This window comes from Cydia fagiglandana, chromosome 9 (assembly GCF_963556715.1).
Source record: "Cydia fagiglandana chromosome 9, ilCydFagi1.1, whole genome shotgun sequence".
In the NCBI taxonomy this organism is placed as follows: Eukaryota; Metazoa; Arthropoda; class Insecta; order Lepidoptera; family Tortricidae; genus Cydia; species Cydia fagiglandana.
Window position 1 is genome coordinate 12,155,441 of NC_085940.1, and position 23,480 is coordinate 12,178,920.

General features: G+C 37.8%; 1 protein-coding gene across 2 annotated transcripts; it reads left to right on the forward strand.

Moving 5' to 3' along the window:
- The first annotated feature begins 11,528 nt into the window (after nucleotides 1-11,528).
- LOC134667366 (UDP-glucosyltransferase 2-like) lies at nucleotides 11,529-22,760 on the forward strand. Of its 2 annotated transcripts, none has more exons than XM_063524743.1 (4): nucleotides 11,529-12,374; nucleotides 20,070-20,292; nucleotides 20,762-20,981; nucleotides 22,320-22,752. In XM_063524743.1, the coding sequence occupies exons 1-4, from the start codon at nucleotides 11,535-11,537 to the stop codon at nucleotides 22,597-22,599; spliced, it is 1,563 nt and encodes a 520-aa protein (XP_063380813.1). In that variant the 5' UTR covers nucleotides 11,529-11,534; the 3' UTR covers nucleotides 22,600-22,752. The 2 variants fall into 2 exon arrangements, with proteins under 2 accessions (XP_063380813.1, XP_063380815.1); XM_063524745.1 differs by lacking the exon at nucleotides 11,529-12,374 and adding an exon at nucleotides 17,314-18,156 and having other exon boundaries at nucleotides 22,320-22,760.
- Nucleotides 22,761-23,480: the final 720 nt, after the last annotated feature.

Below are 23,480 nucleotides of genomic sequence, written 5' to 3' on the forward strand. Positions count from 1 at the left end.
AATAGTCGGGCGTAGCCCGACGTAGGAGGCGCACTCTACACGTTCCAAAGCTGGGCGCCGAAAGCGCCTCCATGCCAAAGGATGGCGCAGCCCGATATATGTGGCGCTCTGCGTGCATTTCTGTACTGGAGATGCCCTCGTAAAAGTAATATAAAGTGGCTTCGAATAGTTAGTAACGAAGTCATGACCCCAAAATTATATAATAAAAAATTAGTTCAAAAACTAAAACCCGACTACTGCAAATCGCGCTCTAAAAGTATGAAACAAGATAGAATTCTTATCTGAAGTTATCAAACAGGAAATATTATAAATGTTATAATTTTTTTAATAAAAAAATACAACGTAATATAATTTACTACATTATTTATATTTTTACAGAGATTCAGAGGATAGCTGTGGTCGTATGCCACTTTACCTTAAAGTTTATAATCGTGGCATACGACCATGCACGGCGATCCTTTGAATATCTCTGTAAATATATCAAAAATGTAGTTAATTTTATTACGCTAATTATTATTTTCTAGGACGCAACTCAAAAGCTTAATTGAAAACGTGTGCTATATAGCCACAACTCAAAAGTGGCTGTATTGCAGGGAATTGTCTGACAATTTATGGTCAAATCCATAAGGCCACTTGTGAGAAAAAGGCTCTTAAAGACCTTTTTTGCTATGGCTCTCGAAATAAGGTCGTAAATTGAACAATTTTGAATACGAATCTGCAATAATCCAGAAAATCAAAAATTTTGAATTGTGGCCGTATAGCAGGCACACGGCGACAAGTTCCACACAAATTAATTATTAAACTAATGAATCATTCAGGAAACGCTGACTACTGTGTATTTTATTTACATTTATTTTGTTCTGTTTGATAGATACCATAAACTCAGCGCAGTGCGACCGCATTTGGATCTCAACTACAGCTGCATTACTGTAATAACATTAAGTACTGCGGCGGTGTTGACGATAATGATTATGTTGATTAAACGTCACAATCGTGGCAGTAATGCATATAGTGGAACATCATTACATCACTCATTTTATCAAGGAAATTGACAGATACAGCGGCATCATCAACGCGGCCGCAGCATGCCGCAGTAATGTCACAACAGTAACGCAGCTGCAGTTGTATCTATCGCCGTGTTGCTTGCATTGTCACTATGGTTGTTTTCGTGAGACGAACACACTAAACATAAAAACTTTTTACAAAAAAAAGAAAACCGACTTCAAAAAGGATGAAATAAAATATTATCCATTTTAAGTCTATGCGTTACCAACTGATATGTTTGAAGTCGGTGCCAAGCCAACTTTGGAAGCATACCATGATTTTGGTGCGAATCGATAAGGATGTACGTTGGTTTGCCTTACACGACGACAATTAACGTACTTTCTGTAGGTACGGTTGACGTTAAAAATATGTTTACACTTTTCGTCTTATTACAAAGGAGTAAGGTGCAAAAGTGTAACCATATCTTTGACGTCGAATGTACCTAAGAACACACCTCAGAACACACGATCAAACCTTCTTAGCACAGTCCGTACCATGTTAGTCGGCACGCAAGCGTGAGATTGGGACTGAAGTTATTTCCCGTCCCTTATTCAGAGAACTACGTTTCATAATATAAAACAATTCAAGGAATTTACTTTCTTGCCAAATGTCACCTGAAGCGGTTCAGTTGTATAGCCATAAAAAGGTGACAAAGAGGCAGACAGAATTACTTACACATTTATAATAGTTATTAATACAGTTCTAATGGGATTTATAGTCATAAGGCTGATTATATTTGACGGGTATTGTTACTACTTGGCTTGGCACCGACTTCAAACATATCAGTTGGTAACGCATAGACTTAAAATGGATAATATTTTATTTCATCCTTTTTGAAGTCGGTTTTCTTTTTTTTGTAAAAAGTTTTTATTTTTCCATTTTTAGTACATTACATACATACATTGTTAAGAGCGCGACGCATGAATGAAAAACAACATCATGATTAACACTAAATTCGTGTATCTACTTTAATAAATATGTAATCAGGAATTTTCTCGAGTCCGTCTGGGAAATTACAATTCCTGTCACTACACTAAATCCATCCTCCGCCCCGCCACTGACCCAATCTCTCAACCCCCCCGATCACTCTACCTCACAGCGTATCAACTCCTGATCCATGTACCCCTCGGCCCTGAACCAGCAGCCCTACAACCACCATTACCCGACCCCTTTATCCCCGACCCCTTAACTCCTAACCCTAACCCCCGATCAGTAGCCTTACCAGCTTTCCAAGAGTTTGACATTGATTTATTCGCTAGCGTGTGTGTAACTTACTTTCTTTGCATCTCGCTCGTATTGGCATATTAGTGCGAGCGAGATGCATAAAAAGTTAGTTACGAAGACGTTAGCGTCGCTAACTTAGCGAATATGTCAATGTCAAACTCGTGGTACGGCTACACTTGCACTACATCAAATTGGCGGTGTTCGGAAGCAAATGCTTGAGTTACTTTAGAAAACACCGAAATCACTTTACACGTGCCTTTAAAAACTGAGGAGTTCCCTCAGTTCCTCATGGATTCCATCATCAGACCAGAACCAAAAATAATACGAAAACACCTAGGAGGCAACTCCTTCCAAACAAAAAAAGAATTACTCAATTCGGATCACAGGTGCCTAAGTAATCGCTGAACATACTACATTTAAAAAATCATCATCATTATCATCAAAACAATCATCATCATCAGGTCTACTTCATCAAAGTGGTGGTTTTCGGGAGAAAATGCTCGAGTTGCTTAAGAAAACACCCAAATCACCATGCATGTGCCTTTAAAAATTGAGGAGTTCCCTCAATTCCTCATGGATCCCATCATCAGAACAGAACCAAATTAAAATGGGACCAACTCGGAGGTAGCTCCTTTCGATCAAAAAAAGAATTACTCAAATCGGACTACGGATGTCGGAGTAATCGGTGAACGTACACAGAAAAAAAAAAAAATAGCCACAACCGAATACAGAACCTCCTCCTTCTATGAAATGGAAGTCGGTTAAAAATACGTACCTACTTGTATATTGATGGGTATTGCTATTGGCAACGATTGGTACATACATATGTATAGATAGATAGATAGACAGATAGGTTTTTATTTGGTGATTTTTATTTTTATGATAAGATTAATAAGCCTAGATAAATAATATCGTTTCGGTTAATGCCGCCAAATATTACCTTTCTAAAAGCACTTTCTAAATACAAAGTTTGGGCGTAAGATGCTTAACTTTCAAATCCGTTTGTAATAAGCCATTTATATTGGCAACGAGATTAGGACCACCATCAACTTTCATGATTTCTGCCAAGTCAGTCGGCGTGATAATCGTCAATTATCTTACCGGTTTTGAGTGAGAAAAGTTTCTGCCAATCTGTATTTTCGGACCGGTATTTCTAGGAGAATATAATTTACCGAACGTTTTAGCTATGCCAAAAACGAGGCAAAGCTGATTGTCGCATCACAAGACAATCGAGACCTTTAGACCTTAATTTATAGACCTATAGATCTCTTCTCTAAACCACGTATGGCAAAAAAGGGAGGCATGATCATAAGATGCTAAAATATTTGGATTATACACTAATGATGCGCGTACAATGACAGTATATTAGGCAGCATTCCAGTTTTCAAAATTTCTTATTTCTTTCAAAGCATACGCGCGCAAAATAAAAAAATATGTTGGCAAATAAAATAATTGTTCGTAACTTTCCTCGTTTTCTCATATAATCATCTGTGTTCACAATTAGGTATCACAATTGAAGCCTGCAAACAAAAATTACTCTGATATAATAAACATAACAATAATCGTTCGCGCGATGATGGTATGGAAATGATTCGGGGAAATTACGTAAATAAAGGAGGTCACGGCAATTACGAAGCAAAATCGACCGCCGTTTTTCAGTCAACAAATGCAAGTTTGATTGCTGTTAAAATGCGTAACCAACATAACTACTATTCATTGTTTTTGTCAGCAGGGAGCAAGCTTTTGGGTTCGAAAATATGAAAGACCATAACTGAGATGGCCAGTTTTCAAACATGCGAGTCGTTAATGCACAAACATAAAAACCGGCCAAGGGCGAGTCGGACTCGTGCACTAAGGGTTCCTTATCATTATCCAAAAAACGGCACGTTTGTTGTATGGGAGCCCCCACTGAAATATTTATTTTATTGTTTTTAGTATTTGTTGTTATAGCGGCAACAGATATACACCATCTGTGAAAATGTCAACGGCCTAACTATCACGGCTCATGAGATACAGCCTGGTGGCAAAAATACAGACAGACGGACAGATGGACAGCGGAGTCTTAGTAATAGGGTCCCGTTTTTTTATCCTTTGGTTCCGGAACCCTAAGACCAATACCTATGTCGTCTATATAAAAAAGCTATAAAGTATAAAATACTTGTTACGTAACAAAACCGAGCATTAGTTTTTCATGATTTTTCATTGATAAATTAAAAAAGGGAAATTTTGTTTGTGAGAAAAAAACGGGAACTACGTTTGTATGGAGACATGGTCACGTGGCTTCGCCCTTCGTTTCATAAATTTACTAGAGCAGAGCAAATTAAATTCAAACTTTTAGATAACTCAGTTGTACAACAGTTACTAGTAGTTAGCGGAATATAGCTTTAAACTATTAACTTTTAATGGTAAGTATAATAGTAAAAATAATCGCTTTAGAATCTAGGCTAGATAGGTATCTGCGCAGTGAAGTTTTAATGACGTCCCTAGCGAGAGAAACGGGCCACACTCCACAACCAAATTAAAACTCTTATTTTACTTTGACAACCATATTTCTATTTGTCATTGTTCCAAAAGTGAACAGTATTGTATAAAATATAAGGTAGCTTTTTAATTGCATACGTAAATTTGATACGATATGGAGAGAACAAGTAAATTATTTAGGTACTTTCAATTTCCAATTAGTTTGATATTAAAACCTACCGTTGTGAAGTGATATGATTGTTTGTTATCTCAATTTAATAAACGCTTAACCTTCTCGACGCCGTGTCAAACACAAAAGCTGTCACTTAGACGCCACGTCACAGAGTCACAGAAGTGTCAAAACTGAAACTGAACTTAATGTTATAATTATGCAGGTAAGTCTGTGTTGCTCTGTGGTCTGCGAAGGATTAATCCGTCCTTGGCATTGGACCTGCGGTTGGGATATATCCATCGTAGGCGTCGAAAAGGCTTTAAATCATCAAATTAAATAAATAGGCCAACGGACAAGTGTGGTTGGCCTTCACATTGGGCTTGTTTAATTTATTTGTTTGTCTAATTTATTGCTTATTGATTAGTGTTTATTAATTCTGTTAATATATTTGCTACTTGTTCAAACAAAACTGCGTGGCCCGCAGGCAAAGACAAGTGATAATGAAAACAATTTTATAGTTAGCGACCCGACCCGGCTTCGCACGGGCTAACCCAAACCTTCCTCAATAATCACTCTATTAACAGATGAAAACGGCATGAAAATCTATTCAGCAGTTTTTGAGTTTATCGCGAATAAACATACAAATACACAGACACGCGTCGGGGGACTTTATTTTATAAGGTTTAGTGAGGTGTAGGTATAGTGAGGTGTAGGTAGATGTAGTGAGGTGAGGTGTAAAGTGTAGAATTATAACTGGTAAACAAAGGGCCAAAGGGCAAAGGGCAAAAGGGGGAGACCTATGTTCAGCAGTGGACGTCTTATGGCTGAGATGATGATGATGATGAAACAAAGGGCACGGAGCGCGCCTTAGCTATTAGCTAGCAAGTTTCTTGCTAGCAGCATTAAGCTACTGTTACACATGCTGATTACTAGCACAAAAGCATGCCACTATTGAGAAATTGCTACTTAGTAGTATGTGTGTCAAAACATTGCTAATAATGAACATGCTCATTTTGAGTTTGCTCAAAAATCAACGGTCGTGCGATTTTTGGTCATGCTACCTGCAGCGCGGGTGGAGGGGGCGTGCTTTTAGCGCGTGTGAACAGGTTTGCTTATTGAGCATGCTAGTATCTTGTTTCTGTATAGCGCTTTCAACTTGAGAGAGTAAATTAGTCAAATTGATGCGGTAGCATCCGCAAATAAGTTACCTATATAACCCGCAGCATCTTCTACTCGCATTTCTGTAAGTAATTGAGCACTTGCTCCAAAGTCCTGTCTTCTAGATATCCAATCACGGACCCAAATCTTTCTCTTTCTTTTCTTTTTTTGTCGAGCTTCTGGATGCATTGCATCGCCAGCAAAAGGATGATCTTATTCAGCTCCATACGGATAGCTGTTTGATTGTCCATGGCTTTATTTGAACTGACAGAGAGCAAGAGAGCACGCTATAAAATGGCATGTGTATTGGAGTGTTTGCTTTGAGCATTATAGTAGGTAGCCTCAAAGGTATCACTGCTAGGAGTGCTAGGTTTCGTGTTTACTAAGCGCATGCTGCAAGGCATTCTCTGGGCATGCATACCTTGTCTCATGTCATCTCGAACGTAACCGGGCACGTGTTGAACAAATTATTCGAATGTGGCTCACACACTCGCAACCGTCTCTCGTGCCAACACCGATCTACCGTAAAATCAGGTAACTGTAGTCCACAACTTACAACAGAACTATGATCCAAATTTAAGTTCCAGTAAAATATGTATAAGTAATTTTCAAAATACCTTGTAATATGAGCAAAAAATGTAACTGTAGGCTGTACTCCTCATACTGACCAACATTTGTTCAGCGACTTTTAAAAATAACTTGTGGTTTAAATTTTAATACACTTTAAAATTTATTCGAAGACGCAATGTATTGCAAATTTTGTTATGTTTAAAGCGTGACAAGCAACGTCAGTCACAATGATAATGGCGTGGCGATGGCGTCCATTGAAGATACTATTTATTTTGTATGAAAAATAGGGAGTCTATATACTTAATAATTTTTAAAAAGTTGTTGAACAAAAGTGTCACCGTTTGAGGAGTACAATCTATGTTTTAATTACTTGCTCGTGTTTCAGGCCACACCCGGTATATTGAGTGTAGAGTATAGAAAGAACATTAGTGTATCTAAGCTCCAAAATAAATGCAACGAGTACAAATCAATAAAGGCTCATTAAGAATCAACGTTGAAAACTGGACCATAGTTATACTTAAGGACTATAGTTAACTGATTTTTCTCAAACATGCAATGAAATATTGATGTTATGTTCCTTATAATAGGCTGCGAAGTATGACGTTTCAGGTGCGGCTAGGACAAAAGGTCGTTAATGGAATTTCATACACATCTTGCAGGCCTAGGCCGGCAAAGTCCTCTTTTTTAATTTTCATTTCACAGATATTTGTGACACAGCATCGTGGCATTCATCCATTAAAAAAAACTAGAGGCAGTTATTGCTTTATGGTTCGTAATGACACTCTGCCACTACGCCTATAAAAAAAAAAACAAAAAACAATGTTTGCTATAATTTGCAGTTTTATTTGTATAAAATCAATATAAACTTAATAAATAATACATTCTATAATTTTAAATTATAAATTTAACTACACAAATAAAAATCTTTAAAATATTTCATCTAAACGTTAGCGGTAAAAAGGTCTACTCAAACACGCGTAATGATTTTTTTAAATTGTTATGGAGGTAAAGTTGAAAAATATTCATTCTGTTTTATTGGATTTATGGTGCGTTGTTGATTTTTTGACTTTAATATGAGTTCCGACGAAATAATGAAATTAATATTAATTGTAATAGTATGTGTTGGAATTGGCAGCGTAAGCAGAATTGATTTTAAATAACTTGCTGCCTCTGCCGCTAAGTCAAAGACGAAGTATGTATATGGTTGCTTATGGCAATTTTATTCTTTGAGAAACTAAGAAAAATGGCTTACAGTTTATTAGAAACAGTTTTGTGGCATATTTTAAATGAATGTAACTACAAATTCGTCAACACTGTGGAAATTATACTTATTTACTCCATGCATAAAGCAACGATGTATGTGAAACATGATATCAACATGAAAGACTATGTAAACCTTTGTGACGAAAACGACAGTCAGACGGATACAAGGCGAAAAAATCAAAGATACATGAAAATATACGGGTAGTAAAAATACACGACTCGTGTAAAACATACGCGTGATAATGATATAGGTACGTGTTGGTTATATTTTGGGTGTAGTTTACTTTTAGTTTTTTCTATAAATAAAACTTGGGTTTCGTGGATTTTTTATTTTATTTATTTCATTGCATGTTTGAGAAAAGCACTATACATACCTCGGCGGGAAATGGGGTTGCCCGCGCTCAGACCTATCCGGCCTCGCTTCGCTCGGCCGTCTATATGTCTTCGGCCGGCAACCCCTTTTGTCCCGGCCTCTGTAGTAATGTACTATTACGGTACCTGAATTTTTACTACTTATTTGTATACTACTATGTTCATCGTCAATATTTAAGAACTATGCTCTTGTCGATGGAGTAATCACTACACTCCTCTTTGCTAGACCAGCCTTTTCACAGCTTTTTTTTATACTATGTTAACTGAATTATTTTTTAAGTATTATAACAAACTTTTGCTGAGAGCAACATAAAATTCACGTATTAACGATTAAACATGGGATCATCAGTGTCTGATGAACCCCACCACAACCAAAGTACGATGGCTTCCATTGAATAATTGAACCGCAATCTGTCCGACAGCATTATATAGTTGACGAGGGACGGACCGAATGACAAATTTTTCATTCCCATAAATATGTGATTGCCTACAAAAGCACAATGATAGTTAATCTTTGGAATGGAACAGTTAGTGTCGATAAAGTTTATTTCCACTATATTTAAGCCGTTACCTAGTGTTTTTCTGTTGACTGTTGCGTACGTAAAGACACATAGTTTTTCTGTTTCTTCTACAAGCAGTAGAAACGTGAATGTATTGTCCATTTGTGCGTGATGTCAGCTGGATTATTCCTTCCTGATTACAGATTAAGGCTGCTGTCTGTCTGACCGCACGTCGCACGTAGTCGGTGATATCTCCGATGTCCGCGGCAGGCACCGGCCCGGCCGTACGCCGTTCAGAATACATGAATACGGTCTTATTTTACTGCAGACGACGGTCATTCCTAATGGTCTCTACAATATAATTGGCGTCACCATTAGTGACACTTTTCGCCACAACACAGAAGTATATTATATAGTACCTAAACTAATTATACAAGATGCAACAAAATTACGTTGACAATGATTTTGTACTGCTGTATTTATCGCTGCTGTTTATTGATGATTATTTTTTACAAATTGGTGCGTTTTTGTACCAAAGCTAATGAAAGATATTTCATTTAAAGATAATTCGGTTTTTTAGTTAAATGTACAAAATCAATGCACACCTTAGATTCCCACGACATGACGTCACAATTTTATACAACGTATCGTGATACGACGTCGCATCGTGCCACGATACAACGTCACAACGTGTCCCGATATCGCATCGCGCCCGTGCCGTGCCGCCATGTATTGTCGTTATTTGGACGAAGTGACTCCATCGAAGTGTGATGATGATATGAGGAAATATTCTTACGCATTTTATAACTACCATGTAGGTATCAACGTATCGTGTCATGACGTAGCACCGTGCCACGATATGACGTCGCATCGTGTCATGATACCCCGTGGTGCCCGTGCCGTGCCGCGCCGTCGTGTTTTGGCCCAAACGAGTCGGATAAACTTTAATCAATGTCGTTACTTGGACGAAGTCACTGCGTCGAGGTGTGGTATTTTTTTTTTTGTTAGCCTGGTTAAGTGTCCCACTGCTGGGTAAAGGCCTCCCCTCGCTTCTTCCTCCACTCAACCCTGTCTTTTGAAGTTTCCCGCCAATACGGACAAAATACGTCCAAGTCGTCCTGCCATCTCCTTTTTGGTCTACCTGCACTCCGGCTAGCACCATCTATGGTGTTCCGTGGGTCCCACTCCGTAACCATTTTGGCCCACCTTTCAGGGTGCATGCGGCAGACATGTCCAGCCCAGTCCCACTTAAGCTTAGTGGTCTTGACACCTACATCTACAACTCTAGTTCTGGTGCGCAGCTCCGTGTTTCTGATTCTATCAGTCCTGCGAACACCCAGTATACTGCGCTCTATCGCTCGCTGGAAAACCTTGAGTTTGGACTTCAAAGCCTCAGTCAATGACCATGTCTTAGCACCATAGGTTAGGATAGGCAGGATACACATGTCGATGAGTTTGCGCTTGAGACACAGTGGAAGGTCACCCTTCAATAGCGCCTTCATGGACCAGAAGCTCTTCCAGGCGTTATCGATACGTCTATTGACTTCTATGGTTTGCCTGTTTTCGAAGGAAGCTATCTAGCCCAAGTAGATGTACTCATCAACATATTGTATATCCTGCCCATCTACCGTGACCCTATGTTTTGCTCTGTTGGTCATCAACTTCGCTCTGTTCATTGTGAGTCCAACTTCAAGGCTCGCAGTGCTGAAGGTCTTGTAGCATGAGTTGCAGTTGAGATGCAGTGTCGGAGAAAAGGACAATGTCGTCGGCAAAACGCAGGTCAGTTAACCGTTTATTACCGATGACAATGCCCAACCCCTCCCACGAGATCGCCAGCTTTTTGAATATCTCCTCTAGGCAACTGGTGAACAGTTTAGGAGACAGTGGATCGCCCTGTTTAACACCTTTCTCTTTTTTGAATAATATGAGGAAATATTATTACGCAAGTCATGATTACCAAGCATACATTGCAAATTGTACCGATTACCTTATCAGTATCAGACAAAAGCAATTAATAACGTATAAAATAAAAATAACATGGGTATTTTCTATAAATTTCGTGTTCTTTAATAATGTAGGTATTTAGCAACGTTACATGTCCGAAAACCTTCCTGATAACGGGAATGCAGATATTTTTTAACCACCTACACTAACTATGGAAAAATATTAGGTAAGTATCAAGCTAACCACCGTAGGGAAGTATCATGACACAGGTGTCGTAGTTTCGTAGAGATAAGTGGTTAAAGACAAAAATCTGGAGTTTGTAACGGAATGTCAACTTTAACTTGTCATGATCATTTTACGAAATTGGTATGGGACCTATGTAATTTTAATATTGTATGAAGGTATATTCAACTATGCTAAAAGTGTAAATGTACTTTTCTCTGTAACCTGCTTAACTTTAACTTTAACCTGTGATCAAATGTACAGGTTATTGTAAATTTGGCAGGTGATAATTCTGACTCTATCCATATTATTACCATATATATTTTGCTACATTTTTCTCCCAACCTGTGTAGTGTAACATTAACCTGCACCTCGAAATTTTAACCCGGGGCGTGACTTCTTCATTTTCCCTTCCCTTTTGAAAATTTGGGGTACTAGAAGTAGTAAAAAAATATTTTTCATTCTTAAAAGTAAAAAAAAATACAAAAAACATGTTTTCGTTAACTTTAACCTGCCGATGCCACTTTTTGGAGAATTACTCGACTACATGTTAATGATCTTGCCGCATGTAAATATATAGTAGCGCTCTGATTTATCAAGCTACAATGATAACAATGTCTCTACTGAGAGACATCGTGTGCTTGTGCGCGCTAGTGTGTTCGAGCCTAGATGCCGCAAGAATCTTGGCCGTATTTCCAACTCCGTCAATAAGTCACCAACTACCGTTCAGACCCCTTACACAAGAACTCGCGCGTCGCGGGCATGAGGTGATAGTGATCACACCAGATCCTGCGTTTCCTACAGGAAAAGCGCCAGAAAACTTGACGGAAATCGACGTACACGACGTATCCTACGCGACTGGGAAACAAGTTATGTCAAAAATTGATAACGGAAAACAAGATGATTTCAGTTCACAATACGAAATTGTCAGTGAAGCAATTAGAACCATATTTGAACAGCAAATGTCAGTTTTTGAAGTGAAGGATATAATCAAGAACCAATATGATACTTTTGATTTACTGTTAGTAGAAGCTTGCTTTAGACAAGCTCTTGGATTTTCACATGTTACTAAAGCGCCAGTTATATCTGTCAGTTCACTGGGTGCTGTTTTTGATAATTACGAAGTAGTTGGAGCACCAACTCATCCTTTATTGTACCCCGATCCCATGAATTCACGCATATACAACCTGTCCCTTAGGGAAAAGCTTGGCTTATACTATAATACATTCACTATGCAGAATCTACATAAAAACGTAGAAGCAAAAGAAAATACTGTCGTCAGGAAAATTTTTGGTGAAGACACTCCTGCTTTGAGTGAGCTGCAAAATAATATTGATATGCTGTTTTTAAACATTCATCCTATTTGGGAGGGCAATCGTCCTGTGCCTCCCGGCGTCGTTCATATTGGAGGGATACACCAAACTCCAGAAAAGAAATTGCCGCAGGTATGTACATCATCGCCGCCAGATTGCACGGTCACTTTATGGACAAATTTTATTCATAAGGTCTCCATGCATTTTTTTATATGTTTAAATTAATTGAGTTTTTGTCACAGGTAGTATAATAAAGACCGTATCGATAATTATGGGGACAACTTTACTTATTATATTTTTATTTTAAAATTACACATGTGATTAATTAGTGCTTTAATAAGGTACACATTTCGTCCTGGGAGCTCGACGTAAACCATATGGTTTGGACGAAATTTACCCAATCCTCTCGAGTACCAAGAACGACTGCTGACAAATATACTACAAGAGAATTTGCGGTTTGCGAACAAGACAATATCACACAAAAAAATCGTACTATGTAAACAGCAATGTACTACGTAGTAATGTACTATGTATACGTGATTCTTATACCGCAACATCTGAACATAGTCTGAGCATTTCTTTTCGTTACAAAAAAAGTATAGAATCTGTGCATGGTGGCCTTTTAGAGAATATTATGGCATGTTACTTACGACAACTCTGACTTTGACATCTAATATAACTATCACAGAGCGTTTCTATCGACCCGCTCTAGCGATAGATCAACGCCATGAATGTCCGTTAGGATTTGGTTTTTAGCTTATTCTTCTAGCTGTCTCCGCCATTTCGATTGCATCAGAAATTGAAGGGATTCCAAAACGAGGGTGAAAAATCGTTTTTATGTAAAAATAAAAATTCACCACATTTATTCCGCAGCTGCTCAGTTGAACAATTATGAAGAGGACACTGAGGAAATAGTCTCAAATTCAGCTCGATAGGCTTATCCGGACTATATTTGCTATACGGTAGGTATTAAAAGTATCATAAAGTCCCCAAAATAAAATAAAATGTCAAACCTTCTTAAATCAGATATAGCTTAAAAATACCCTCAGATCAAACTCTTAGAACATAGTAATACAATATAATACACATGCCAACAGTTAGACCAGGTTTTATCTGCCTCTATACTTAACGATAACTCTTTAGAGATGTAAACATTTACTCAAACGTAACATATAACTGGAAAAGTAATAATCTTTAATAGAAAAAAACCGACTACTCCAAACAGTTTGAAAAGCCATATAAATTATTGGCTGGTTTTTAACTGATCACCAGTTCCAATCTTTATTTCACTTCCATACAAATTAATATTCCATATGTTAACTTGAAGGAATGACATTTCGAAAAGCAAGTCTCACCACCACCACCACCATCACCAGATTAATCCACTTGTCACTTTTTTCTGGTAGCATTTCGTTTCTGTAAGGGTCGCAGTTCTAACTAACCTAACCTTACCTACTTCCGTTTACGGAAGGTTACGGTTTAGGAACGGTTTAACCGGTTAACCCCGTGGCGCTAAGAGCCACTTGCACCATCCCACTAGCCCAGGGTTAAGCGGGTAAACCTGTAACCCAGTGTCAGATTGTACTGGTAACCATGGTAACTTCAGGTTTAACCGGTTAACCCCAGGATTGTGAATGGTGCAAGCGGCCCTAATAGCTCCCGTTTAGCCTATTGTGACGGAAGGGTAACTACGGAACCCTCCACTGAGCATGACCCGAGCCGTTTTTAGGGTTCCGTAGCCAAATGGCAAAAAACGGAACCCTTATAGATTCGTCATGTCTGTCTGTCTGTCCGTCCGTATGTCACAGCCACTTTTTTCCGAAACTATAAGAACTATACTGTTGAAACTAGGTAAGTAGATGTATTTTGTGAACCGCATTAAGATTTTCGTACAAAAATAGAAAAAAAAACAATAAATTTTGGGGGTTCCCCATACTTAGCACTGAAACTCATTTTTTTTTTCATCAATCCCATACGTGTGAGGTATCTATGGATAGGTCTTCAAAAATGATATTGAGGTTTCTAATATCATTTTTTTCTAAACTAAATAGTTTGCGCGAGAGACACTTCCAAAGTTATAAATGTGTCCCCCCCCCCCTATAACTTCTAAAATAAGGGAATGATAAAACTAAAAAAATATAATGATGTACATTACCATGCAAACTTCCACCGAAAGTTGGTTTGAACGAGTACGAGACGTACGTACGAGAACGAGTCTAGTAAGTAGTTTTTTTTAATACGTCATAAATCATAAACCGCAATTTTATTATGTTAGTTGCTGCTCGGAACCCTTCATAGGCGAGCCCGACTCGCACTTGGCTGCTTTTTTTTTCTTTTTTTTTCTAGGTAGGGGTATGATTTATGGAACATACGACTTTTCTTTCTTTCTCATGTGCAAGGGCAACAACAAAAAGTCAACAAAAATATAAATGCAAGATTTTAATAAGACTTCATCTTCATCACACTAGGTCTAAGTTAGCTGGGACCTCGCTGAACCTATACCTAATCGTCTTTCTCGATCAGTACGGCTACCATAAGTTTGGCATTGACATAAGCGCTATTGTGAACGTAATTTACTTTCTATATATCTCTTTCGCACTAAAATGTCAGTACGAGCGAGATGCATAGAAAGTAAATTACGTTCACGATAGCGTATATGTCAATGCCAAACTGACGGTAGCCGTACATAATCCAAAAGAATAAGATGAAGACGAGTAAAAGGACAATGTTCCGATGTCATGGGTATGGTCATAAGCATGGGCAAAAGGTCATGAGCCTTCAAGACTGAACAGCCACAAACAGTACCTTATTAGACTCCAAATAAGAAGTGAAACTTTTGGCAGTTAACAAAAATTTACTTAGGTACTAATTGTTTTTATATAGCAAATACAAAAATTATAGTTTTATTTCAGTCAGTCAGTTATCAATGTAGATTGGAGATACCCTAATTGTCCCGTTATCATCTTGTAACTTGATCACGCTATATTATGTCATTCGTCATAATAACCATAATAAGCGGGTTGAAGACACGTAACGTTTCGGATAAACTTTAATCATTGTCATTATTTGAATTGTACTTAATTCTAGAAGTCACCCCGTCGAAGCGTGATGATAATATGAGGAAATATTATAACGCAAGTCATGATTACAAGCATATATATATTGTATAGCCGGTTACTTTATCAGTGCCAGACGAAAGCAATTAATTTTAGGCTTTTTTTATCATGACGTAATTAAATAAAAATAACATGGGTATTTTCTATAAATATTCATGTTCTTTAATAATGTATTTAACAACGTTACATGTCCAATAACCTTCCTGGCAAAGGAAATGCAGATATTTCTTAGCCAACCTGTATATATCCGTTACGTACACTAAAGAGATCATGTAACTTAATATACTGTATGATAACGTACAACGCATTATTAACAGTGTCGGCGAGTCATATAAGCTCGACAACTGAGTAATTCTCAAGATAGAGGCATCTTATAACCTGTCATCGAGTTTTTGAATATTTGCTCTTTTTCATATGAAACAAAAATATTTATACATAAACAAAAAGGTGTACCCTTATTTTATCGCCAAATTTTTTGCAGAATTTTGTCATAAGTACAGAAAATGATTCAGAGAATAATCAAATCGCACATTTTTGTTAATTGAATTTTATTTGTGCGACACTACAGTTCACAGAATATTAATTTCAACAATTATTATTTTACAAAATTACCTTTCACATACTACAAGTACAAGTAGGAAAGCGGACCCTGGCAAAGGCCGGGATAACGCTAGGTAGAAGAAGAAGAAGACCTTTCACATACTCGTAGTATTCATTGAAATTGCTAAAAAAGGAGTTTAGGTTACTTTACAGCTGCAACCTCTAAGAAAACGAACCCTTGCTGGAAAAGTGGGTTAGGTTAGGTTAGAACTGCGACCCCCAAGAAAACGAATTGTTGCCAGAAAATAGGGTTAGGTTAGGTTAGAACTGCGCCCCCCATTAAAACGAACTGTTGCCAAAAAAGTGGGTTAGGTTAGGTTAGAACTGCGACCCCATAAAAACGAATTTTATCCATAAAAGTGGGTTAGGGATGAACTGCGACTCCTAAGAAAACGAAATGTTGCCAGAAAAGTGGGTTAGGTTAGGATAGAACTGCGACCCTCAAGAAAACGAACTGTTGCCAGAAAAGTGGGTTAGGTTAGAACGGCAAACCCTAAAACGAATTCATTCCAGAGAAGCGGATTGCGTTAAATAAACGACTAAATAAATAAAGTTCGACTAAATGACTATTCTGTATGTAAAATTTTGGTGAACCGTTTTTATAAGTAGTGACTTTTCTACAGATCGATGATTCTGTGAAATGAAATTACATAAACAAATTGTTCTTGAAACAAAACTAATGTTTGAAATTTTTGGTGAAATATAACTAATCCTAACTAAAATTATTTGAAGTAAATATTCTAAGTAAAGATTATTTTGCGATGTGAAATAACTTGAAATTTTTTTTGTGAAACGAAAATCTGTAGAAAAATTGACGGCAAAATAAAGGTAAACCAACTGGTCTCGATTATTTTACGGAATTGGTATGGGGCCTGATGTAATAATATCATTTTAATATTGTATGAAGATATATTTATCTATGCTAAAAGCGAGATATTCGTATTATTATCTGCTCAAGAGATTTAATCTAAAAAAATGTATTTTTCTCTGTAACCTGCTTAACTTTAACCTGTGATCAATGTACAGGTTATTGTAAATCTCTGCAGGTGATTGTGAATTCTGACTCGATCAATATATTACCATATATATCCTGCTACATTTCTCTCCTAACCTGTGTAGTGTAACATTAACCTGCACCTCGAAATTTCAACTTCTTCATTTTCCGTTCCCTTTTGAAAGTTGGGGATACCTACTTGAAGTAGTAAAAAATATTTTTCATTCTTAAAAGTAAAAAAAATATAAAAATCATGTTTTCGTTAACTTTAAACTGTCGATGCCACTTTTTTGAGAATCACTCAACTACATGACAATGACCTTGCCGGATGTAAATAAATAATAGTACTCTGATTTATCAAGCCACAATGATAACAATGTCTCTACTGAGAGACATCGTGTGCTTGTGCGCGCTAGTGTGTTCGAGCCTAGATGCCGCAAGAATCTTGGCCGTATTTCCAACTCCGTCTATAAGTCACCAACTAACATTCAGACCCCTTACACAAGAGCTCGCGCGTCGCGGACATGAGGTAGTGGTGATCACACCCGATCCTGCGTTTCCTACAGGAAAAGCGCTAGAAAACTTGACGGAAATCGACGTACACGACGTATCCTACGCGACTTGGAAACAAGTTATGTCAAAAATTAATAACGGGAAAGAAGACTTCTATTCACAATACGAAATTTTCAGTGAAGGAATCAGAACCATATTCGAACAGCAAACGTCAATTTTTGAAGTGAAGGATATAATAAAGAACCAAAATGATACTTTTGATTTACTATTAGTAGAAGGTTGTTTTAGACAAGCTCTTGGATTTTCACATGTTATTAAAGCACCAGTTATATCTGTCAGTTCACTGGGTGCTATTTTTGATAATTACGAAGTTATTGGAGCACCAACTCATCCTGTACTGTACCCCGATGTAATGAATTCACGCATATACAACCTTTCCCTTTGGGAAAAGCTTGGCTTATACTATAATTCAGTCACTCTAAAGAATCTACATAAAAACGTAGAAGCAAAAGAAAATATTATTATTAGAAGAATTTTTGGTGAAGACGCTCCTGCTTTGAGTGAGCTGCAAAATAATATTGATATGCTGTTTTTAAACATTCATCCTATTTGGGAGGGCAACCATCCTGTGCCCCCCAGCGTCGTTCATATTGGAGGGATACACCAAACTCCAGAGAAGAAGTTGCCGCAGGTATGTAGGTAAACTCAGCCGCAAAACTGCATGGTCACTCAGAATATTGATACCCGCATCAACAGTGTTTACATATATTTTTAGTATATGTATATTTAGGTCAGATAAGCTCGTTTTTACGGTTAAGTTAAAGGGTCTAGCAGGCTAAGCGAACAAGAAGTGCCCCCAACGACGGATTTGGTCATTCTTTCAGGTGGTGTACTGGCAGGTCCTAAGAACTCTCTATGCTTAATATCAGTCCTCGATCTTCTTTTGTTTTCGAGTTATTCAGGATAATGTAAAATCATCAGTGTATCATTGAAAGTGTCATATTTTGTAAACCGTTCAAGTTAGATTAACCAAACAAAATTATATTTGACAACAATAAAATAGACTACAAAATGAATATGTTTAACCTGCATCATGTCCTTATACTTCATTATAAAAAAAAAAACATTTTATTTTTCTTCTCATTATTTTTTATCTATTCGCGGAGGTACACCTCCAAAAAAATATGCGTGAGTAGCCACTAATACCCACTATATACAAATATAAAAATACTTGCATAAATCTTCGTACGTCATGTCAAAAAAAAAACATTATCGAACAAGGATCTCGGAAACGGCTCTAAACATAAAAAAACTAAAAAATGCGCGTTTTCCCAGAGATAAGACCTAGCTAAATCAATTTATCGCCCCTGAAAACACCCATATAGCAAATTTCATCGAAATCGTTAGAGCCGTTTCCGAGATCCTTGTTCGATAATGATTTTTTTTTGACATGATGCACGAAGATTTATGCAAATATTTTTATATGTGTATATAGTGGGTATTAGTGGCTACTCATGCATATTTTTTTGTAGGTATACCTCCGCGAATAGTATAAAAAATAATGAGAACAAAAATAAAATGTTTTTTTTTATAATGAAGTATAAGGACATGATGCAGGTTAAACATATTCATTTTGTAGTCTATTTTATTGTTGTCAAATATAATTTTGTTTGGTTAATCTAACTTGAACGGTTTACAAAATATGACACTTTCAATGATACACTGATGATTTTACATTATCCTGAATAACTCGAAAACAAAAGAAGATCGAGGACTGATATTAAGCATAGAGAGTTCTTAGGACCTGCCAGTACACCACCTGAAAGAATGACCAAATCCGTCGTTGGGGGCACTTCTTGTTCGCTTAGCCTGCTAGACCCTTTGGAGACCGTTTTTATAAATCTGATGATAAACATTTTTTGGGGTTCATCATCATCATCTCAGTCATAAGACGTCCATTGCTGAACATAGGCCTCCCCCTTGGACCTCCATACGTATCGGTTGGAAGCGACCCTCATCCAGCGTCTTCCGGCGACCTTAACAAGGTCGTTTGTCCATCTTGTGGGTGGACGGCCTACGCTGCGCTTGCTAGTCCGTGGTCTCCACTCGAACACTTTTCGACCCCATCGGCCAACTTCTCTGCGTGCAATGTGGCCTGCCCATTGCCACTTCAGCTTGCTAATCCGGTGGGCTATGTCGGTGACTTTAGTTCGTTTACGGATCTCCTAATTTCTGATTCGATCACGTAGAGAAACTCCGAGCATAGCTCTCTCCATAGCTGGTTGAGCATGGCTCGTTTTTGGGGTTATATTTTATAAATATACTAGCGACCTGCCCCGGCTTCGCACGGGTTAACATATTATACAATACACCTAAACCTTCTTCAAGAATCACTCTATTGATAGGTGACCACATGAAAATCCGTTCAGTAGTTTTTGAGTTCATCGCGAACAAACATACAAACACACAGACAGATGCGGCGGGGGTCTTTGTTTTATAAGGTGTAGTGATTATTAGGAGAAATACATTTTGGCGACAAAAAATATCGTTGCCTACCGGATATTGTAGAAAGTGTTTAATAATTTACTTCATATTAATTTCTAGGACTTACAACAGTACCTCGATTCATCCGAGCACGGGGTGATCTACCTGAGTTTCGGTTCCAACGTCGACACATCAATGCTGCCACCCGAGAAAGTGCAAACCATCATAAACGTGTTCACGCAACTGCCTTACGACGTCCTCTGGAAATGGAACCAGGACGAGCTTCCAGGACGAACAAAGAACATCAGGATTTCAAAATGGTTTCCCCAGTCTGACCTTCTAAGTGAGTCTGTTATTAAATATTGAAATATTTCTGATGCTTACGATACTAAAAATCTTACATATTTCATACCGACGATTGACATATTTGGTATCTGATATTTAAATATGTATTTCCATAACGTGCGTTGCCTTCATCTCACGACTTTTTGGGAATTGGACCAGCACAACGATCATCTTCTTACCTATCAATCTGCGCTTTTTACCAGTGGTTTTCATGTTATAGACAGTCCTTTTATTAATTTAACGAATTTCTACTTACTTACTTAATAAGCTATACCTACTTGTCTATGAACTGACCGCTTTAATGAGTCCTCGCCTGCGCGGTACGGGGGCGACGGGGTAGGTGCACACTAAGGACACTAAGGGCGGCGGGGAAGGTGCTGGCGGCGTACACCTGCCTTCTAGGCGAGGACTCATTTAAGCGGTCGGTCGGGTCGGTCCTTGTCATTGACTTAAACATTTTTTCACAGAACATCCAAAAATCAAACTGTTTATTACGCAAGGAGGCTTGCAGTCAACAGACGAAACAATTATCGCCGGTGTTCCTGTCGTGGGCATCCCAATGTTTGGTGACCAGTGGTACAATGCCGAGAAATATGTGCACCACAAAATTGGGAAGCAAATAAACCTCGCCAATCTCGATGAAGAAACATTGAAGAGTGCCATTAAAACTGTCATTGAAGATAAAACGTAAGATTTTCCACTTACTATCATACTTCAATTAAATACTTTGTAACTAATTAGCACTGCCCGCTTATACTTTGCCCATAGTATGTAAATATCTACAGATATTAATATACATAGGTATTTTGTCAGACTGGAAATATGTGGTTATTCAAACGAACAGATTAAATCTAATAAGTAGTATATACTTATCTTTATAATTAGGTACTTACTTACATTGTAAGGACACATAAGCCAGCGCTATTCGATATGCAATTATCAGTGTAATGAAGTTTTATTTACTTACTTACATTACATTTACAGGCTTATCTCTATAATTACTTACTCACATTGTAAGGATATGTAGGTACCTCGAGTCGAGTTCCTCCGTAAAACGTTCCTCTGTGACTTTTGCCGTAGAGAAAAATCGTCAAAATCTTTTCAAAGTTTTTCAAGTATTTGATAAGGACCCGCTGGGATATAAAAAACCAGCTGACCCTTATTTAATGCAAAGCGGAATGTACTCATTGAGGGTACATATAATGTAAACATTACGCGATCAAATAATATTTATTAATTATTATACTTTATTAGGTACACTAAACAGACATCGTACAATATCATGGGTAATACATTTGCACATTATGGCTTAAATCTAGCACGAGATCCAAAACAAGTGTACACAGCATGTTTTACAATTGAGCAGAAATATTACAAACTAATTAACACCATATTATAGCTACAGTGAAAAATATCAGAGAAGAAATAACTATCTAAACATTACAATATAAGGAGTAACGAACTTTACATTAAATTATAAAGACTATTATTAAACGTCACAATTGAAACAAACTTAGAGGATTAAGGCAGATGTCATCAGTTAAGTGGGAGAAGAGGAGAAGAGGACGGCAGCCAAGCACTTCCTATATAGGTTATTGTCAGGGCGAGATTCGATGGGGGGTGGGGGGGTCAGGAAAAAGTCACGATAGATCACGTTGGGGGAGCAGGGGTATAAGGAAACCTCACGTGTATTTTTCTACAGTGAACGAAACTAAGAAAAAAAAACATACCACGAGTAAATATTATTTTCTCGGTTTCGTTAAACATAAATCTTTTCATGCACTTCAAAATAGACAGTGTTGTATATAGAAAAATAAACAAGATTTTCTATATACAACACTATTTATCTTAAAATTAGGTCGAATAAAAAAAATAAAAAAAATACACGTGACGTTGTGTGGGGGGGGGGTCAAAAATAGCCGAAAACACCTCGCGTGATTTGTACACAACCCCAAATGTACATATTTATTTACTTTTATTAAGTTACCTAAAGATACAGAGTATAGAATAAACCTCTGTTTTCAGGTACCGCGAAAACGTAGTGCGCCTGAGATCCCTGATGGCGGATCAGCCTATGAGCCCCCTGGAGCGCGCGGTCTGGTGGACGGAGCACGTGCTGCGACACGGCGGGCGGCACCTGCGCGCCCCGGCCGCCAACATGAGCTGGTGGGAGTACTACGAACTGGACCTAGTACTTACCATACTTAGTATAGCCACGGCTGCACTGTTGGCCGTCTCGTTAGTATTATACAAGGCTGTTAAATTAATTGTAGGTTTAAGAAATGTTAAAGTTAAACTTTCATAAATTAAATGGTGTGGCTGGTACTACAAATTTACCGTTCAACTGAGGGTTAGAAGTTATGATCAACTACGAACTGGCTTCTGCCAGTTCCTAGTTCGGAGGCTTGGCTGCATGAAGCTAATCTATAGTATGTTAAGTCTACAGGTAAACTGTAAAATATTATGTAAAGTCACAGAATAAATAATAGTACTAAGTACAGAAGACTCACTCTCTAACAAAACGCGTCTGTTACGATCAGCACAGATATGGCCGCTAGGTCGCGACAGCGCCACGCGCGGCTAAGGCAAACCCCAAAATTGGGGCCGAACGGATGTACTTTTAGCTACCTGTAGCAAAGCGACGAAATCGCGGAGTGAGACACGCCTGGTAAAGTGTCATTCTATAGAACTTGCTAACTATGTAAACAAACCGCCACGCGCCATACTGAAATCATCATTCAGTAACAGTTTCAATATGGCGGTTTTGTTTACATAGTTAGCACGTTCTAATAGAATGACACTTTAGATACCTATCTTGATAATCATGTAAGCGATACATGAATAAATTAGTCTATGCTCGGTAATGGTCATTTGTTTATCTCCTGACAACATAAACTAGTTTTAGTCTCCAAACTCAGCTACTAGTTGCTAGTACATCAGCGCAGCTTCTTTACTTACATATACAGGGTGGAAAGATAAGTCGGCCCTGGAGGAAAACTACCTTAAATCCTTAAGCTGGCTCATTTTACTTAAAGGAGACATTCCTTTATTTTTAAAAATAAACAAAACTGCATTCAAACCTTTAAGTCTCCTTTAAGTAAAATGAGCCAGCTTAAGGATTTAAGGTAGTTTCCCTCCAGGGCCCGACTTATCTTTCCACACTGTAGAGCGTACGAGATGAAAATA